General features: G+C 43.0%; 2 protein-coding genes across 16 annotated transcripts in view; one reads left to right on the forward strand and one right to left on the reverse strand.

Annotated features, from left to right (window-relative positions):
* The window catches only part of LOC105497543 (SH3 and SYLF domain containing 1), a 46,185-nt gene extending 43,581 nt beyond the window's left edge, over window positions 1-2,604 (reverse strand). For 2 of the 11 annotated variants that reach the window (XR_011611344.1, XM_071076119.1), the window contains exons 1-2: window positions 1,848-2,340; window positions 534-686 (exon numbers count right to left, since the gene is read on the reverse strand). Coding sequence is in view for 10 of the 11 variants with exons in the window: in XM_071076119.1 (XP_070932220.1) it covers window position 534 (1 nt within the window). In the remaining variant the exon portion in view is untranslated. Of the gene's footprint in view, window positions 1-533; window positions 1,810-1,847; window positions 2,343-2,506 lie in introns of those variants that run through there. The other 9 variants (XM_011768692.3, XM_011768689.2, XM_071076120.1 and 6 more) reach the window with 9 other exon arrangements.
* LOC105497541 (acid phosphatase 1) lies at window positions 2,294-18,190 on the forward strand. Of its 5 annotated transcripts, none has more exons than XM_071076123.1 (7): window positions 2,294-2,327; window positions 10,192-10,265; window positions 10,357-10,470; window positions 11,301-11,408; window positions 15,053-15,114; window positions 16,888-16,993; window positions 17,134-18,190. In XM_071076123.1, the coding sequence occupies exons 3-7, from the start codon at window positions 10,429-10,431 to the stop codon at window positions 17,209-17,211; spliced, it is 396 nt and encodes a 131-aa protein (XP_070932224.1). In that variant the 5' UTR covers window positions 2,294-2,327; window positions 10,192-10,265; window positions 10,357-10,428; the 3' UTR covers window positions 17,212-18,190. The 5 variants fall into 5 exon arrangements, with proteins under 5 accessions (XP_070932224.1, XP_070932225.1, XP_070932222.1 ...); XM_071076121.1 differs by lacking the exon at window positions 2,294-2,327 and adding an exon at window positions 2,658-2,811; XM_011768683.2 differs by lacking the exons at window positions 2,294-2,327; window positions 10,357-10,470; window positions 11,301-11,408 and adding exons at window positions 2,658-2,811; window positions 10,512-10,625.
* The last annotated feature ends 744 nt before the right edge of the window (window positions 18,191-18,934 follow it).

The raw sequence follows: 18,934 nt of genomic DNA on the forward strand, positions 1-18,934 counted from the left end.
GTATCTAATCTTTAAAGAGGTTTTCAAATGTTGCCTTAAGCTACTTTTATTAACAAAACTGCATTTTGAACCTCACTGCTTGACAACTATGGCCTTTGTTTCTCAAGTCAATTCTTACCTTTCTGTGGCCTTGGTTTAACTACTTCCTTTGTTTTAAGGAAACAAAGTTTGTCAGTTCTCAAAATAAAAACCTGTCTCTCTGGTCAGATCATTAACTTCCCCAGTCATACTTTAAACCAGACTACCATTTGAACATCAAGTGCTAGCCTGAGCTTGTTTCCAGTCCCCGGAACCCAGCCACAGGGGAAGGAAGAGGACAGAGAGAGGTTTCTCCGCTCCCTCGGGAGATAAGAAAGCCCTTTATTTATCCCTCCCATCCCTCTTCTCCGGCTGAAAAGTGTGATCTTGGTACAGAGCAGGTCCACACATGCCACACTGGTCTGATCTTTTAGAGTAAAGAAAATCTTTTTTAAAACTTCATGTACTTAGGTCTCAAAGAGCAGAGAATTATGTCTCATCATGACGCCACTCACTGGCAAATAAGCTGGCGTGCACAGGGACTTGTGAGGCTCTCAGCAGAGTCAGGGCAGCAGTTATTTCCCTTTGACTGCATCAACGTCCTATGTTTGTGTTGACATGCCAGATCCTTATTTCTGCGGAATGAGAAATCTGAGAATAAAGATTTCCTAAACAGAACAAAAGTATCAAATCACTTTTGATGAGCAAACATTAAACTTTTTTTTTTTAACTTACAAAGAATGTGGGGTAACATTTACTAGTTTTACAGAAATTTTGTTTAAATAGAACATTAGTGAACTAAATAACCAATTCTCCTTAAACATGATAGACAGGATGGAGGCTATCACTCTGATCATTTTAACCTCCAGCATAGTAATTTGTAAACATCAATCGCTGCCCAAGTATTTTAATAAGAGGCCAGCCCATGGGAGTAAACAGCACCTTAGCCTCGAGACCTGTTATTTCTCTCAACTATGTGTACAGATTTTCTAAGTCGTTATGAATTCAGATATTCCCTACATCTCAATAAAAACACCTAGGAGAACGAGAAATCAGGACATGCATCTCCTGTAAGCAGAAGAGAAACCGAGCACCTACTCTCTTGCGGGGGCAGCTTCCTATCACTTTCCAACTCAGCCTCCATGGGGGCACGAGCATATTGGTTCAAATGAAGTAAAAAGGACACATCTCTGTCCACAGTGTAAATCCCATTTCCTTACGGTGGTCAACCGATTCAGACCAGTTTCACACTTCCTTAATGAAGGAAAAACTCAGCAGCCAGCGCTCAGGCCCAGCAATCTGAGAGGACCCCTGCTTGCCACGACCCCGCGGCCCAGCGACCCCCGGCGCCAGGTGTTGGGGGCACTGGCCCTTCCCTTCCGGGTGTGAAGGGCTGGCCCTTCTCTTTCAGGTTGCGGGGCGGGCAAACTCGAACCTCGCCGGAGCCCTACTCAAGGCCTCCACGCGCATTCCAAGCGCGCCATCCGACCCAAACTTCAGAGCCGCCTCCGTGGAACGGAAGGATGGTCGCTGACACCTGGCCATTCAAATATCAGGAAGTTAAAAATAACACGACCATCGTCAGCATTCCAAACTTCGGGAAAGCTTTTCTAAAAATGGAAAAGACGGTGGCTACACTTCAATCAAAATCGCTGTGGTCAAGAAAGTCCTGGGAGCTGCTCTAGCTCAACTTTGGGCGGTTTGCGGTTAACAGACGCGCGACCTAGAAACCCCAGAGGCATCGTCGGTTTTCCCGCCCTCCTCCTCCCACCACTGCCCAGCTCCTGAGGGGGAGGGGGCAGCAGGACAGGTGGGACCCCGATACTCACTGGTGCCCGCCCGGCCGTGGCGCCCGGTCCCAGGAAGAGGAAGGTGCGCCGCCCCGCCCCGCGGACTGGGAGGCCCCAGTGAGGGCGTACCTGCGGCAGGTGAGGGAGGCGGCGGCGCAGGACACCTGCCGTGTATGTTTGGCGGACAAAACCCACGCTCCCGCCGGGCCGCGCTCGGGCCTTCGCCCCCGGGGACTTCGGAACCGCCCCGTCCTTAAGATCGAAAAGCCCAGGGCCCCGCGGCGGCTCCAAGCACGGCGTTGGGAGTGGGGGTCCCGGGGGGGTGCCCAGGCTCAGGCCCGCCCTGGTCCGGCGTGGACCCTGCGGGGCTCAAGCCAGGTTCCCCCGCCTGACCCAGCCAGCCTCTCTCTGCGAACTCGGACGACGCGCGCCACAGCCAGCCACGTGCGCGGGACTCGCGCTGTGCCCCAACCCAGGTGGGCCGTCCGCGGAGCCGCCGAGCCTGAGCCCGCCCCGCAGGTGACTCTCGGCCCTTTCTGGTAACCTTTATCTCCCGCGGCTCCTTCCTCTCCAAGCGACCCGCAGCCCCGCCCCCTCCAGGTGACCCCCGCCCCCTTTAGGTGACCCCCCCCCCAGCCTTCTGCGGCCCTACTCCCTCCAGGTGACCCCACCCCGCGGTTCCTCCTCCTTCGGACAACCTGCAGCCCCGCCCCTGCAGGTGAATGACGGCCCAGTCCTCGCAGCTAACCCGCGGACCCTCCCCACCCGCCCTCAGACCGTCGCAGAACCGCCCCCGCAGGCGCACTGCAGCCGATTGCGCAGGCGTGGCTCCAGCACGCGTTGCCCTGGCGGCGTTGGTGCGGGACTGCGCCGGCGCGCAGGGCGAGAGGCTGGCAGTGCGCATGCGCCGCGTCGGCGTGCGGAACGTCGCGGTCTGTTGGCGCTTTTGCGCGCGGAAAGATGGCGGAACAGGCTACCAAGTCCGTGCTGTTTGTGTGTCTGGGTAAGAGGGCGCCGACTTACTCATGTTCTGACGTCCCCTCGAGGGTTGGATCGGGCTTGGGCGCTGTGGATTATGCCGCCGGGCTAGGAACAATAAGGGGGGGAGGCCAGGGACTGGGAGGGCTAGGGTGTTCCAGGAGTGTCTCGCAGCGCCCCCGTTCCCCATCCGCCCCGGGCACCGGCCCAGCCTGCCCTGTAAACCTGGGTCCCCTCGCACCTGCCATATATCCGGGGCTTTTGGCATTTGCAGCCACAGCCCCTACAAGCCAAGGTTCGTTCTTTGCACCTACTAGAATCCCTCTCGTTCCCCTCCAATGGGCCCAGGTAGGCCTGGGGTTGTTGGACTGATGTGGTCTCTTAGGGGCCTCCGGAGTCCTATGACAAAATTGTTTTGCTTGCTGGTTTCCTTAGGCCGTTCTTAGATATGGATCTGAGCTAAACGGAGATGAAGTTTTACGGTTTCGGGTTTCTTGATTGTAAAAGCCAAGCCAAGGAGACCTGGAGGTCCCTATATAACTTTGCCCATGAAAAATAAAAGTGTATTTTATTAATGGCTTTTAGGAACTTTCTAGCTTAAAATATTTTAACTCCCGGAATTTCAACACTTAGCTTACCTTACTTCAAACATAATTTACTTTCCATTTGGTTTTCAGGGATCTTCCTTCGGTGTAGTACTACAAGGTTATATCCTCGGTGCCTCCACCCTGAGAGGAAGGCCTAAATTGTCAGTAGTCCAGTTACTTAAAACCTTCTGTGAGTTTACATTTCCTGCAGAGTAAAATTTCTGTTTATTTTTACAGACTCCTCACTTTATCTCCTGTACCTTTTCCTGCTCACACTCTCGGGACACAGGCTTACAGAATCTTTCGTTCTGTAGCACTTCACATGCTTACTGAGCCTCCATGGCTGGGTGCCCATTATGCATTTTGCCTGGAATGTCTTTTTATTTTATAAAGTCAAACCCAAATATTTCCTCCTTTGCTTTCCCAGACCATGAGTTGCTTCTTGTGATTGCTTATCGACATCCTTTATTACACAAATTTTACTATAATTATTTGGTAGTCTGTTGAAATTCCAGCTAAGTTTAATTTTCTGGAGGGCGATAACTGTGGCTTATTTTTCATTTTGTTTCCAGCTTTAGGACAATATATGATAAACGCTGACTAGGTTTTGTAGAAGTTAATTTCTGTGAAAGAAGAATTGGAAGGCTCGCCTTATTTCACATTGGTAGTGGGCATCATTTGATTTTTTTTTTTTTTTTTTTTGAGGCGGAGTCTTCACTCTGTTGCCTAGGCTGGAGTGCAGTGGCGCCATCTCGGCTCACTGCAAGCTCCGCCTCCCGGGTTCGCGCCATTCTTCTGCCTCAGCCTCCCGAGTAGCTGGGACTACAGGCGCCCGCCACTGCGCCCGGCTAATTTTTTGTATTTCAGTAGAGACGGGGTTTCACCGTGTTAGCCAGGATGGTATCGATTTCCTGACCTCGTGATCCGCCCGCCTCGGCCTCCCAAAGTGCAGGGAATACAGGAGTGAGCCACCGCGCCCGGCCCATCATTTGATTTTTTAAGACTCATTGAAGGCTGAATGGAATCAACAAGTTTATTAAACAGTAGTTTGGTTAAGGATGGCTACCAAATACTATTCCAGTCCCTTGTATATTTCTGGTTGGTATTGTCGATTATGCTGGTATAAGGTATCATGGTTGCTGTTAATGGGGAGGTGGATCCTTGCATATGCAGTAGTCCCACTTTAGCTGTAGGTGGTACATTCCAAGACTCTCCAGTGGATCCTGAAACCGTGGATAGTACCAGACCCAATTGCTGTCAATTGGAACATGTGTCTGCTCATTTCTTCCACCCGCAAAAGTAATGCCGTTTCCACCTTAACTAAGCACTTACAACTGTGGTCGCAACTTTCGCGATTTGAGGCGAAACGACAAACTGTCAGGAATTTCTTTTTCCTTGTTTCCATTTTCATGGATAGAAGATTTGTTCGTACTGTAGATCTTAGTAACCTCAGTATAAGATTTTTTTTTTCTTTCCATAAGAAGTCAAAAACTTTCTTTTTACTTAAAGGTAGTGCTTATGGCCTCTCTGCCGTATCTGAATTGCTAGCTTCACTACTCTTATGCTTTGGGACCATTATTAGTAAACTAAGGGTGACTTGAACTGAGGAACTGTGATAGCATATCACAATGGATCTGATAAGCAAGAGGGCAGTAGGTGGATAGACAGCATGGATACGCTGGACAAAGGCATGATTCACTTCTGGGGCAGGACGGAATGGGATGGCATGAGAATTTATTCTGCTACTTAGAACAGTGCACAATTTAAAACTTAGGAATTATTTGTTTGTGGAATTCTTCATTTAATATTTTCCAACTGAAACTGACCACGGGGTAACCATGGAAAGCAAAGCCTTGTAAAAGGGGCGAATACAATTCAATGATTTGTTGTTGTTGTTGTTGTCTACTATATGACATGCACTCCTCTAAGTGGTAGGGATATATGGAGTGGTGAACACAACAGACAAAAATCCCAGCCTCTCTGGAGCTCACGTTCTCTCAGTCACCAGCCAGTGTTAATCGATGCACTCAGTCGGTTGGTATGAAGCATTAAGAAAAATAGAGCAGAAAAGGGGAATGAGAGTGGAGTGCAGTTTTGAGTGGGGTGGTCAGGGAAGGCCCCACCTGATAGATGACCTTTGAGTAAAGACTTGAAGGAGGTGAGGAAGCAAGCCTAGGATATTTTGGAGAAGCATCCTGAACCCAGAGGAAAGCAGGTAAAGGTTTTGAAGGGAGAATACTGGCCATGGTCGTGAACCACAGGGAAGTGGCTGGGCCTGGTGGCTGCATACCTTTTCTCAGTCGAGATTCCTCATCTATACCGGAAGATTTAGCAGATAATTAGAGTGACTGTTTTCTCAGTGCTTCCATTGTAGATGTATAGGGAGAAGTTAATTCCTTACATACACTGGTCCTTTAGGGCAGGAGTCTGCAAATTCTTTGTGTAAAGAACCAGATTATAATTATTTTAGATTTGCTTCACATGCCATACAGAAAGGGTGTAGCACAAAGTACCAATGCATGTGGTGAATCTGGCTGTGTTCTAGTGGATCTTCATTTATGGACATGACAGTTGGATAGAACTCCATATAATTTTCACATGTCACAAGATACGCTACTTTTGGATTTTTTCCAACTACTCAACAATGTAAAAATTATTCTTACCGCTGTGGGCTGTACACAAAGGTGGACCATGAGCCAATTTACAGACCCATGTTTTATATCCAGATCTTGGGAGGCCATGTGAAGACTTGGGCTTACTCTAAATAAACATTGGAAGGCTTTGAGCAGAGGTGGGAAATGATCAAATTTAAGTTTAAAAAGAAGAGTTTCAGCTGTTGTTTTGAGATTAAACTGGAGGTGGAGCATGCCCTTACTGGTTGGGTGGTGAGTAGTTGCATTCTGAGGGAATTTGAGCGGTAAGTGGCATTTTATTTGGTAGCCGTATAGAGGACGGTAACAGTTGTATGCTTTTGAAATGTAAAAAGTTTTGTTCCTTCAAAGCATTTATTTGGATCCTTTTGAGACTGAACTGTAGAAAAGCATCAGAGGTTTTTCACCAGGGAAGCTAATGATGGGAAATAATTGAGCTGCTTACTACAGCCCAATCTTGAAGGGTGCTTTATGTTTTTGTAAGATAGAGACTTACCAGTGAAGATGATGCAGGAGCCGTGACCCAGCCAGCGTGGTTGGTGGAGATAGCACATGCTGGTGGAGTCACTTTACTTCTGGGCTACACCCATACTGGGTGCTGGGTCTCTTACCAGGTATAGCAGACACAGCCCTACCCTCCCAGAGCCTACCTGTTGCCTTTTATGAGTCTCCATCCTTGAATTGAAGATGCTGAAGAAGGGTATAAAATAGTCTGCCTAATTTGGAAAAGACAAACTTGATACTTTACAGATTGAAACAGTTTTTAAAGGCATTTGAGGTTGGAGTGTTCTGTTTTTAGAACTTGTTCTGTAGGTGAAGTACATGCAGTGTTTCACTGAGGACCAGGGTGCTCCATTTTTTCATGACACAATTTGGTGGCATCAACTTTCGAAATCAACAGAGCAAACTACTACTAGCCTTCAGGACAGTTAATAATGCAAGTTTTCATATTGTGGGGAAAGTGAACTGTTATTTTACAGTTAATGATATTTATTTGTAAACGTGTGGGGCTAATCTTTATTATTATATTTTTAGATGCTGAGATATTAGGCATCTGTTGTACAGTTCCAAAATAATAATAAGTGTCTTAATTTAGAAATACAATGTTTGCTGTTAAAAATATTCCCAGGGTATATGGTGACAAGTAAAAGAGTGACACACCCATGGGAAGCCTTTCAGTAATTAAAATAGTGCTGATGACAGTACCTGTTTAAAAAACTAAACAAAATTTAGAATGTCGAAAGGAACAACTTCACAACACAAATTGGCATAGAGAGGGCATTCAAGGCTAATTTGTTGTCTCTCCCTTCATGGTTTGTAGGTAAGATTTTTTACTGCTGTGGAAACTGCAGTCTTCTGTGAGAAAAAATTACATAATGTGCTTAGGTCTTACAATGTAGAAACTGAAGGCTGTAGTAAGGCAATAAGTTGGTTTTCTGAATTAGGGAGTTAGCTGTGTTTTACAACACTAGAAGATCCTCATTGTACTTGTTTGTCATAAACAGAAACCCTAATAATGATAAAGAGTAAACTCTTATTTAGTGCTGTCTATTCTCACAGTTCTTCTTTTTCTTATCTGTTTCCTAAATTCAGTTCCTAATGTTTGGACTCAGTATGGTGCTTTGGCATTAAGGATACTGGAAGGCCTCAGAGTAGCCCCAGAAGCAAGGTCATAGAAACGGTCATTTATCTTCCCCAACACAGATCATAGAAACTAGAACTCCTCTCCCGCAAAGCAAGCCATAAAACCTACAAAACCTCTCTCCCTTCTGCCTTCTCTTGAAGACACCATTCCAGAGGGGCCCTGCCTCATTCCTGGGGGAGGAAATGCTGTGGCCCTGCTGGGTTTCCCTCCTCAGTCCACTACCACTGGATTATTTCCTTTTGTCCAGTTCCATTTCTACATGGCTGTGCATTGGTCATCTAAGCATCAAAACCATTTCCCTGGGTCTTTGGGTCTTCGTTTCTGAAGGCTTCCATGTCACATAAAACTGATTAAATAGATTTGCTATGTTTTTTCTCTTGTTAACCTGTCTTTTGTTACAGGAGTATCTTCCATGACCTTTATGATGGTTGAGGAATGCTGCCACACCTTTCCACTCTGACACTGTCTTGTATTTGCTCCTTCATAGGAGCCTCTTACAAGGTCTCTCCAATTCAGTAATGTGCTCTTCTAGCGTTTCCTTAGCCCTGCCAGTAATTTTGGTAACTTGTAGGAAGGGTGTATGTTTTAAACAACTTTCTGTCTTCAGGTTAGGGCACAGTGCTTGGCACATAGAGTGGGCATACAAAATATGTTTGTTGAATAAGTCATATTACCCTTTTCCATAGAACTTTCTATTTCCCCTCATAGTGGCTACGCAAAGTCCAAGTCTTGGCCCTTTGTTTTAGGCCTCCTGTATACCAGCCCATCAGTTTCCAGACACTGGCTGTCTATACCTGAAGCATCGCAGCCTCACCTGCTTAGTGCCACAATCCCCCTGAGTTAAATGCCTTTCCCTTCCTCTGTCCATTAAGATCCTGATCATCCTTTAAATATCATCTCTAATCTTTCTTTTTTCTGGTAGGAAATTTTCTTACGTCTTGTTTTTGCTTTGTAGCATCGTTCTTTTTCTGTGCTACTGTAGTATATTGCTTATTAGTATTCATTTTCCCACTTTTATTATTAGCCAACTGTGTACCTCCCATAAGTACATTGCTTGTATATGGTAGATCTATTTTGGGATGAGATCTTATGTCTTTTTCCTCTGGGTAGTAATGAATTTGGCCCTTACCTTAGCTCCTGGGAGGTAACCTCTAAATGCCCTGGAGTTTTCTAGGAGTGATGGGAGTGTCTTAGTTATTGAAGGTGGCCCCCATAGTATATATGCTCATGAGATGACTCAGGGTGGGGGCTTTGAGCCACGGGTGGGAGGGAGCCTGGAGATTGAGTTCAGCTGAATGGCCAGTGGTTGAACCCATTGTGTCTCCCTCCAAAAACCCCATTAAAACCTCAGAGCACCACAGCTCTGAGGAGCTTCCCGGGTTGGCAGTACTCTTTGAATATTGCCCCATGTTGATGACAGGAGGGGAAGGTGTCCCAGAGGACAGTGGAGCTACCCGTCAGGAAACCTCCCAGAGTGTGCCCTGGGGGTCACTTGCTTTGGCTGGTTTTTTTTTTTTTTTTTTTCATTTTTGTTTTTGTTACTGTTACTATAATGAAATTGTAATGGTAAGTGTTCTGCTTTCCTGAGTTTGGGGAGTAATTCTGGGGAATTATCAAACCTGAGGGAGCCCTGGGGAACCTGGATTTCTCACTTGCTGTCTGAAGTAGGGGTGGCCCTGGTGTCGACATCATGGTGTGGAGAGTGGTGTCCCCGACCTTGGGCTGCTGATGCCTGGATCTGTGTCCCTGGGCTTCGCATGTGATCGCTCAGTGAATGTCGGTGTTGAATCACTGTTTATGCTTAAATGCATGTTTGTGTGTTTGTGTGTTGTTTTGTGAAACAATAGTCATCCTTATGTGTGATATACTTGAAAATACATAGTTTACCCTTGAACCACAGGGGTTTGAACTTCGAGGGATTTATTCAAGTAATTTTTTTAACCAAGCACAGATGGAAAATACCCTGTTGTCTGAATGAAAAACCCATCTATATGGAGGGCTGACTTTTCCTATACTTGGGCTCCAAATTCGCAGGGGCCCCCTGTGGGACCTGAGTATGCAGGTTTTGGTATACTGGGTAGGTGTGGGAGGGTGTCCTGAACCAGCTCCCTGAGTCTGCTGAGGGACAGACCACTGTATTTTATTTTTATTCTGTTGTATTTCATTTTAAAATAAGCTGGTTGCAACCCACTTGATTTTCATGATTCGCTCCTGGATCTTTAGTAGCAGCTCTTTAAACAATAATTTTGGTTGAAATTGTTATTCTCATATCTTTGTCATCTATACTTGGAGTACTTGGCCGGTTGGTGTCAAGTCACTGAACTTGAGCCTGATGGGCTGTTCTCCAGCAGGGTCTACCCTCACTGGTTGGACAAAGGCGTCAAAGGATAGTGTTGGTGGCCTTTATTTTTCCTGAGGGATAGCACAGCCCCTGCGTGTCAGGTGTGTGAAGAGGGGGAACTGGCCTGTGCCCTTCCGTCCAACCTAACCCTCTGTTTCCCCAACCCCCCCTTTTTTTAAAGGTAACATTTGTCGATCACCCATTGCAGAAGCAGTTTTCAGGAAACTTGTAACTGATCAAAACATCTCAGAGAATGTAAGTACCATTCATTATCTTAAAGAGGCCAACCTGAACTCTTCTGGGCAGGAAAATGCCAAAAAAAAATTCCATGTTTCTTCCCCTGCAGTGGAGGGTAGACAGCGCGGCGACTTCCGGGTATGAGATAGGGAACGCCCCTGACTACCGAGGGCAGAACTGCATGAAGAGGCACGGCATCCCCATGAGCCACGTTGCCCGGCAGGTACCGTCCTTGGACTTGAAGATGTGTGTTTTGTGTTTCAGTGGGTCATTGACAGCGGTGCTGTTTCTGACTGGAACGTGGGCCGGTCCCCAGACCCAAGAGCTGTGAGCTGCCTAAGAAATCATGGCATTCACACAGCCCATAAAGCAAGACAGGTAGACAAGCTCTTGTTCCATTTCTAATATGTAGAGTCCGGTAACTTGAGAAGTAGTGAAAGGATTAACTAGACTTGTATATTAATGAATGTGTTTATTTAGGGTGAGCTTAACCAGCTACAGTGTGTCCATTTTGTTTCACTTCTGGTTGCACAGTATTGAAAGACTTGCATGACTTTGGAATTTATTTATTAAAATGCACATAAAAGCTAGGTAATTTATAATGAGAGAGCCTGACTGCGAGCTTGGGCTGAGCGGTGCTCTGTCTTCTGTTCCTTCCTGCATAATTTTTATTAAACATTTAGGCCATAGTAATTATCCTGCCTATATTGCAAGTTTGTTGCTAGAATTAAGTTATATAATATATACAAAAACATTTTTTCAACTGTAAAGTGCCATAGTAATATAGGGTAATACCAACAAGGTTATGGACACGTAATTATAGTGTGTTGTGCCACACTTGAAGTTTGGAGTCTAATAAAGTCACAATCAAATTCTGCAATTTCAGTTGAAGATGACCTTGTATTTATATTATAAATTATAAGCTAAAGTTGATTTTTCTAAGAGTTCTTTATTTAAATGAAGTACTGTGGGACTGACCTTTTCTGAAATGGAATTGTCATTGGTCAGGTGATTAAACATTTTTATACAATTTATCCATCCTAATCTCTTCAGGCCTTTGCATACCTTGCCAGTTTCTACTGGCCATTGTTGAAAATAGATTTATTTGGAGCAGTCTTTCAGAATATGAGCACTCATACTTTGAAGTTTTATGTTTTTAAGGTCAGTTTTTTTTTTTCCACTAAGTGTGTAATAAGAGTGGATGCAAATGAAGTATTTTAAAGACATATTAGGAACTTTTTTAAAGAACAGTTTTAGAAGCAGTATTTGCACATGTTTCTTGCTTTTTCTTTCCCGTTTCTTTTAAGAAATTTTTAAGGTATGTTTTATGAATCAGTATCACATCAGATCTTTGTTTACAAGTTCTTTTCCTTTACTAATGTCACAATTTGTGTGATAACTATTGTACATTTCTTAAAATCTCAATTTTCTCAGTGCCTTTCAACCTGTGTTTAATAAATGAAATATTTTTAGGGTGCTTATTTTTAACTCTTATAGTTAGTCTTTTAGAATATGTGAGCTTTCTGCCCAGTTAGTTCAAAGGAGATTTTTTTACTTTATTATACATTATGTTCTCTTTTCGGTAAACTTTTCATTGACTTGTGTACACAGATTGTGAGTGCAACCCTGAGGTCCCATAATAGCCCCCTCCCCACTCCTCCAGAAATCCCCACAAAAAATTGGTTGTACTTTTTAACTTCATAGAAGTGGAATTATAGTACATGCTGTTGTCTGTCAGCTTTTTTTGCTTGTGAGAATCTCCGTGTTTATTGTAGCAATATAATTGTCATTGCTGGATACGATATCATTTCACAGTTTGTCCGCTCTCCTCCTGGTGGGGGTTTGGGGGGTTTCTAGTTTGGGGCTACTGCAGATAGTGCTGCTGTGGTAACGGTGTGCACCTGCTGTGTTCTGTTGGAGTCATGCCCAGCAGACACCGTGTAGTGGGGTACACATCCTCATGAAACAGATTGGGGATGTTCCCTCTTTTTCTTCTCTAAAAAAAGTTTGTTGAAGATTGATAGTATTTCTGCTTATCATTTGAAAAATTTGTCTAATGGGTTGTCTTTTTGTTGTCTATTACTTTCTCTGGCAGTCTTTCAGTTTTTCTTTCGGAATTTGGTTTTCAGCAGTGTCGGTGTGGTAGACCAGATATGATCCTTGACGTTGTGACTTGATGCTTTTCATCAATTTTGGAAAATCCCAGGCTGTTACCTTTTCATATTGTACTTCTCTTTCTCTTTTCTCCTGAGATTCACCTTATGTGTATATTGAACATATATTTCTAATGCTCTTCTATTTTCTATCCCTTTCACTCTCTTCTTCAGTCTGATATTTTCTGCCGACCTGTTTTCTGATACACAAATCTTTCTGCCGTTTTCAAACAGTATCAAGATTGTCTGTTATTTACTTAATTCTTTAAGTTTCTTTTTTTTTTTTTTTTGTAGATTCTATTTTTCTGGTGAAATTCTACATCTTGCTCTATGTTTTCTTGAGCATTCTATCACAACTGCTTTAAATACCGTGGCAACTCTGATTATCTGATTTTCTGATTATCTGGACCATTTGTGAGTCTGCTTTCCTTTTCTGTTTTTTTCTCTTTGTTTTGTTGCTTGTATATCTTTGTCCGTTTGTGCTGCTCTAACAGTACCTGAGACTGGGTAATTTACAATGAACAGAGATTTATTTCCTATAGTTCCAGAGGCTGTGAAGTCCAAAGTCAAGGGGCTCATGGGGCTGTGAGGTCCTTCTTGCTGCCTGATCCTGTGGTAGAAGGTGAAGGAGTCGAGAGGGTCCCAGAGTGAGTGAGAGCGAGAACTAGAAAAACAAGAGGAGGAAAACAGAGGAGAGAGAGAGGACCCATCAGCGTCAGGAGCCCACTCCCAAGCTAGTAGCATTGATCAAGATCCTCCCTCTCACTGTTGTTGCATTGGGGATGAAGTTTCCAGCACAGGAACTTTGGGGGACACATCCAAACCATAACATAGGATTTAAATAATTGTAAAGAGGTAAAGAGTTCTGCTACTGAACTGTTTGAGATCCCTGTTCTGAGGCCTCGTCATTGCCCAGTTTTAGCGGGAAGAGAAGTGGCAAGTGGCAGGAGTCTACAGGTTGGGGACTGCACCTTTTTTTGAGGTACCTTTTTTATGAACAGTGTTTATTGGAACACGGCCAGACTTGTTCATTCACCTGTAGTGTGGGCTGCTTTTGTGCGAGAGCTGCAGAGCTAGAGCGGCCTCGTGGCCCCCAAAGCCTGATGGTCACTAGAGCATTGGTTTTGTATATGGGGTTTCTAGTTGTTTTTAGTAGTAGGGATGATTTGCCACAAGCTGCTGCAAGTGGAAATCCTTTACTGTGCATTTGTTACATAAGTTATAGCTGTTTCTTTTCTTTCTCAATTATTGTAACATCTAAAAATTATGTAACAATTACTAAGTCTTTTTTTATGAAAAATTTACAATTAGTCCAGAATTTAAAACAAGTTTAGTATTAAATCTTAGGGCATTTCTCACATAACTAATTTGGAGAAATAATACTGTTCAGGCTTGGTGGCTCACACTTATAATCCTAATAACACTTTGAGAGGCTCAACATTGCTTGAGCCTAGGAGGTCAAGACCAGCCTGGGCAATATAGTGAGACCCATCTCTACAAAAATTTAAAAAATTAGCTGGGTGCTATGACATGTGCCTGTAGTCCCAGCTATTTGGGAGGCTGAGGTAGGAAGATGGCTTGAACTCAAGAAGTTGAGGCTGCAGTGAGCTATGGTCTCACCAGTGCACCCCAGCGTTGGTGACAGTGAGACCTTTTCTCTAAAAACAAAAAAGAAAAAAAAATTCAGTATTGTACTTATTCTCGATTTTGAAATAAGTCAGTGCCATGGGAGTGTTGACGAAATACAGTCCTTTCTAGTTTCTGGAAGTGCATGCTAAAAGCTGAAGTTTCTCATTTTTTAGAAGAACAAGTGTATTAGGAAAGTTACACTTTCCGCCTTTGTTCCGCAGTACGTATGTTTATGTTTCTTATTCTGCCATTATTTATAGTAGTTGAAATTCACAAAATAATCTTTTTATTTATATTTTAAGTAGGTATATTTATAGATTATATCAGAAAACAATGATAAGCTTTCAGGTTACAATCAGTAGAAATACTGAGTGGCATTCTCTTCTGTGTCAGGTTTAAATTATGGATATTCGATCAAAATAAAGGAGGACTGTCGGTTATTACTCCTGTGTCTCTTTCTTAGTGACCACCTCTGACCATCCAACTTAATACTTCTCCTTCTCCCTGCCCCAGACCTGTGTGTACCTCCTCTCTGCTTTATTTCCTCCGGGGCATCTGTGCCTCCTGTGTGTTGCCTGCCCCGTGTAGAAGGGCAGCTCCACCAGACACGGCTTATCCGCTTAGCTTGGTGTGTGTCACTGGGGCCCAGGATGTTCAGTGCTTGTGGAATGAAAAATAGAGTAGAATAATGAAGGGGATTAAATATGTGACATTTTAGTATGTTGACTGTGTTATATGTTACTAAGGAATTGAAGCTGATGTATAAACATTGTGTCTACACATTATACTATTTTATGATTGTATGGAACTTTATAATACAAAATTTCTTTGCAGTACAATTTTGAGAAGTAGGTTAACTCTCTTCTAACTTAAAAGTATCCTAAAAATTATTTATTTAATTAAATTGTTAATTAGTGAATAACAGGCTCAAATATAGCAGTTTTTTTTTCTTTTAGTATTGCTTTGCATACTCTAGGCTTAAATGGTATAAACACTGTATTTTGACTTCTTATTCAATTTTAGATTACCAAAGAAGATTTTGCCACGTTTGATTATATACTATGTATGGATGAAAGCAATCTGAGGTAATCCTGTTTTTGAAGAATATGTCTGTTCAACTCTCAGTTCAGTAATGGGCCAAGTAATTTGTTGTCCAGATTTACTTTTTCTATTTTAAAGGTTTTAATAGTGATGGTCACTATATGTGGAATTATTTATTTAGAACAGCAAAAAAACTTAGTAATCTAGAATTGTCCCTTAGGTATTTTCAAGGAAATACACCTTAGAAAAGGGAAAGTCCAGTTATTAATAGCATCATTTAATTGGAAAACTAGCTTGACTGTGATAGTTTTGTATCAGGCACATTGTTCTACATGAGAGCAGTTTTGTTATTTTTGCTGTAGTGATTCCTGGACAGGGCAGTGTTTTATTGATTCTTAGGCCAAAGCTCTGCAACCGTAGGTTCCTATTATTACCCCATCTTGTGAAAGAAGGACGTGAGAAACGGTAATGTTAGGTTGTGTCCCCAAGTTCACACAGCTAGCATGTGGTAGATGTGGTGGGATTTAAGCCTAGGCTCAGTGAGGCAGAGCCCTGCCGTCCTGCCTCAGTCACCACTCTCCTGACCTGCCCCAGTCCTCTACTTAGGGCGTCGTTAGAAAGTAATCATAATTTAATGTCACTCCAGGATTCTGACTTACATCACTACTTTTTCATAAATAGTACTTGTTTTTGATGAAGATAAACTATTTGTTCTTTTAATTACTTTTGTACAAATGAACAGATAGGGATGCACCAGTTTTAATTATTTTTTATTAATCAGGACCTTCATTAAAATGCACGCATTTTTAAATTTTATTTTTCAGTCCTTATTCTGTTCTCATTGTTTTCGCTGACACCATAGCTTATAGGTATTGTAAAAACACCTTTTTAGGAGACCCCATTTGCTTTGATCGGCACTGAGCACTGTGTTTCTTTGTGTGTGGGGCAAGCAGAGTTCCTGCAGCCTCACGTTTGCATGTGCTGTTCCTCTGCCTGGAAGCTCCTCCTTGCTGCTTGGGCCATTCGGCTCCTATTTGCCTTTCGTGGGTCAGCTTAGATTCATTTCTTTGTAGAGGTATTCCACTACCCTGTCACTAGGCCAGATTGTGCATTAGACTTAGGCCTGCCCGCAGTTCTCGTCCCTGCGCCTACTCCTGAGCTGTTGTGAAACTTCACGCACGGGGCTCTTGGCTGTTCCTTTCCCACATAAAGCACATGCCTGACTCATCGACTCATCTTTCGTAGGTGCTCAGTCGAAATGTTAAATAAATGGAGGCACTTAGTTCAGTTTGCCTTTTTCTTTTGTAGCAACGTGAAAGCTAAAGGTGGAAGTCTAGAGTGAAGCTGAGTTTTCAGCTTGGGCAGAGGCTTGAGGAGTAAAAGAAGGAAGAGTAATTAAGGAGTGGGTCATGCTGCGGGAAGTGCTGTCAAGACACCTGAGGATGGAATTGGTAGCCCTCTGTTTGGGGACTGGTTCAGATGGTGTTTTGGGTTCCTTTCTGTCACCTTTGTTTAATCTCTGAAACTTGATTGATTGTCTCAAAATATATTTCGTGGGAGAAAATATAATTATTGTATATTTTGTGTAACAGAATCAGTGAGAATAAGCTGCTGTCGCAAACTCTCTTGCCTAGAGAGAGGGCAGTGGCATACAGCTGCAGAAGGGGCCACACGGGCCTGCTGAGTGTTCTGTTTCATTTCAAATTAGGTCATCCTGTCTTGATTTTGATACGGATGTTTCATAAGACCCTAGCAGATGTCCCTGTTTAACTTGAAACCATAGATCAGAAAACTAAGTTCATGTTTCAATTTTACAGAGATTTGAATAGAAAAAGTAATCAAGTTAAAACCTGCAAAGCTAAAATTGAACTACTTGGGAGCTATGATCCACAAAAACAACTTATTATTGAAGATCCCTATTATGTAAGTACAGTTCACGTTTTAGGGCTAATGTGATGACCCACCACGTCGGTATCCTGCAGTATTAAATAACAGAGTAGATTGTGGTAAGGATGTTTTTGTTATGCAGGTTTTGCCATTTTCTTCTTTTCCTGTCCATTTAGGGGAATGACTCTGACTTTGAGACGGTGTACCAGCAATGTGTCAGGTGCTGCAGAGCGTTCTTGGAGAAGGCCGACTGAGGCAGGTTCATGCCCTGCTGTGGCCAGCCTGACTAGACCCCACCCTGAGGTCCTGCATTCTCAGTCAGTGTGTAATCATGTTCCAGAGCCCAAAGGCCCAGCTCTTTGTTCAGTTGACTTACTGTTTCTTACCTTAAAAAATATTGTAGATGGAAATCAGTTATGTTTGGCAGAAGAATCAATAAAATTATTTGATTCTGACAGTTTATGGGGTATAGTAAGCATTCTTAGACTAGTTGAACATCTCACTTTGCCCCAATTACAAAAATAGTAGAACAAGCAACATAAAACATAATGAAGGAAAACCTCACTTGAAGGCCCAGGTCAGCATCTAAGCCCGCTGAGACTTAGATAGTCAAGTCTACCTCTTCAGTAGGTTCGTGTGGATGGCCTGATGGGGGGCAGGTGCCCTCTGCTCCCTGTGCTACCTCTCTCTTGCCCAGGGCCTTTTATGGATTGACAGTAGCCCTCTCCATAGGAGCTCACAGTCTAGATTAGAAGTGTTTTAATTTATACACACCCATAGTGCACACTTGTATATTGAAAAGATAGGGAAGAGAGAAACATTTATGGAAACAGTCGTTAGCACCTTCAATACTTCATGATTTTTGTTGAGTTTACCTCATGAGGAGGTCAGCTCATTTGCTCCCATCTGAACCACTTTGCCTCTGAAACTTAATTATATCCAGAAAGAAGGACGCTTGTATGCTAGTCTAACTATGGTCAGTTGAGAAATATGACACTTTTTATATGCACATGTAATCCAAATGTCCAATATAAATTGGCTTATTTTTAAAAATAATTTTAAAAGTTGGGAAACGCTTTATTATTTGGCATGCTTAAATATTAAGTATTCTTCATCAGCATTTAATAAATGTATAGGCAGATATAGGTAATTTCTGTGTATTGAGATAATGTCGAAATCATGAATATTTCAAAATAAACTGGGGAGTTATAAAAATACAACTAGAGATATAAATCTGGTGTCTGCCTGTTTTTTTTATTGACAAGCATTTGAACACATTGTTTTGTCCCTTTTACATGATCTATGATGTTATGTGTGCATGTTTTATCTTCAGGATGAGAAAGTAAAATGATGAAAATAAGCACATTGCTGCCGCATATCATCATGTCTAGTTTCTGAAAGAAGTTTGAGGTCCTACAGCTGGAAATGTCCTTGCCTAATACCATCCTCTGGACATGTTGCCTCTACGCTGTGCCCTCCTGTGCAGTGACGCACAGCTGCCTGGCCAGGACATCTGCACTCCTGACCAGTATCGTCAGGGTCCCAGGCAGTGCCAGGGGGAGGAGACATGTTTGATCCTTGACTCACTAGTGCCTGGAGGATGAGCTGCTGCCAGATGAAAGTGAGTAGTTTCCCCACTGTATCATGTGGAAGTGCCACGCTGTCTTCATAGGAAGAAAGTTTGCAGACTCAGTGAGTCTTGCTCTTGTTGGAATTACTCAGACATACAGAAAACTTAGGGGATTAAATATTAATAGATTGGATATTTGAACATGATATCCTTAAAGCATAAAAAATTGGGAAGAAAAGGTCAAGTAATGAGCTGTAATTAGAAAACAGAATTAAATAAGAACACTTCAAAAGTTACACCCTGTTCTCTTCATTCAGTAATTGCTTTTAATTATCTCAAAGTCAAAATTTCTTACTCTTCTATTCCTTTATGTTTGGAAATAAAATCCTATAGTTTTTCTTTAATGT

Source organism: Macaca nemestrina, chromosome 13 (genome assembly GCF_043159975.1).
Source record: "Macaca nemestrina isolate mMacNem1 chromosome 13, mMacNem.hap1, whole genome shotgun sequence".
In the NCBI taxonomy this organism is placed as follows: Eukaryota; Metazoa; Chordata; class Mammalia; order Primates; family Cercopithecidae; genus Macaca; species Macaca nemestrina.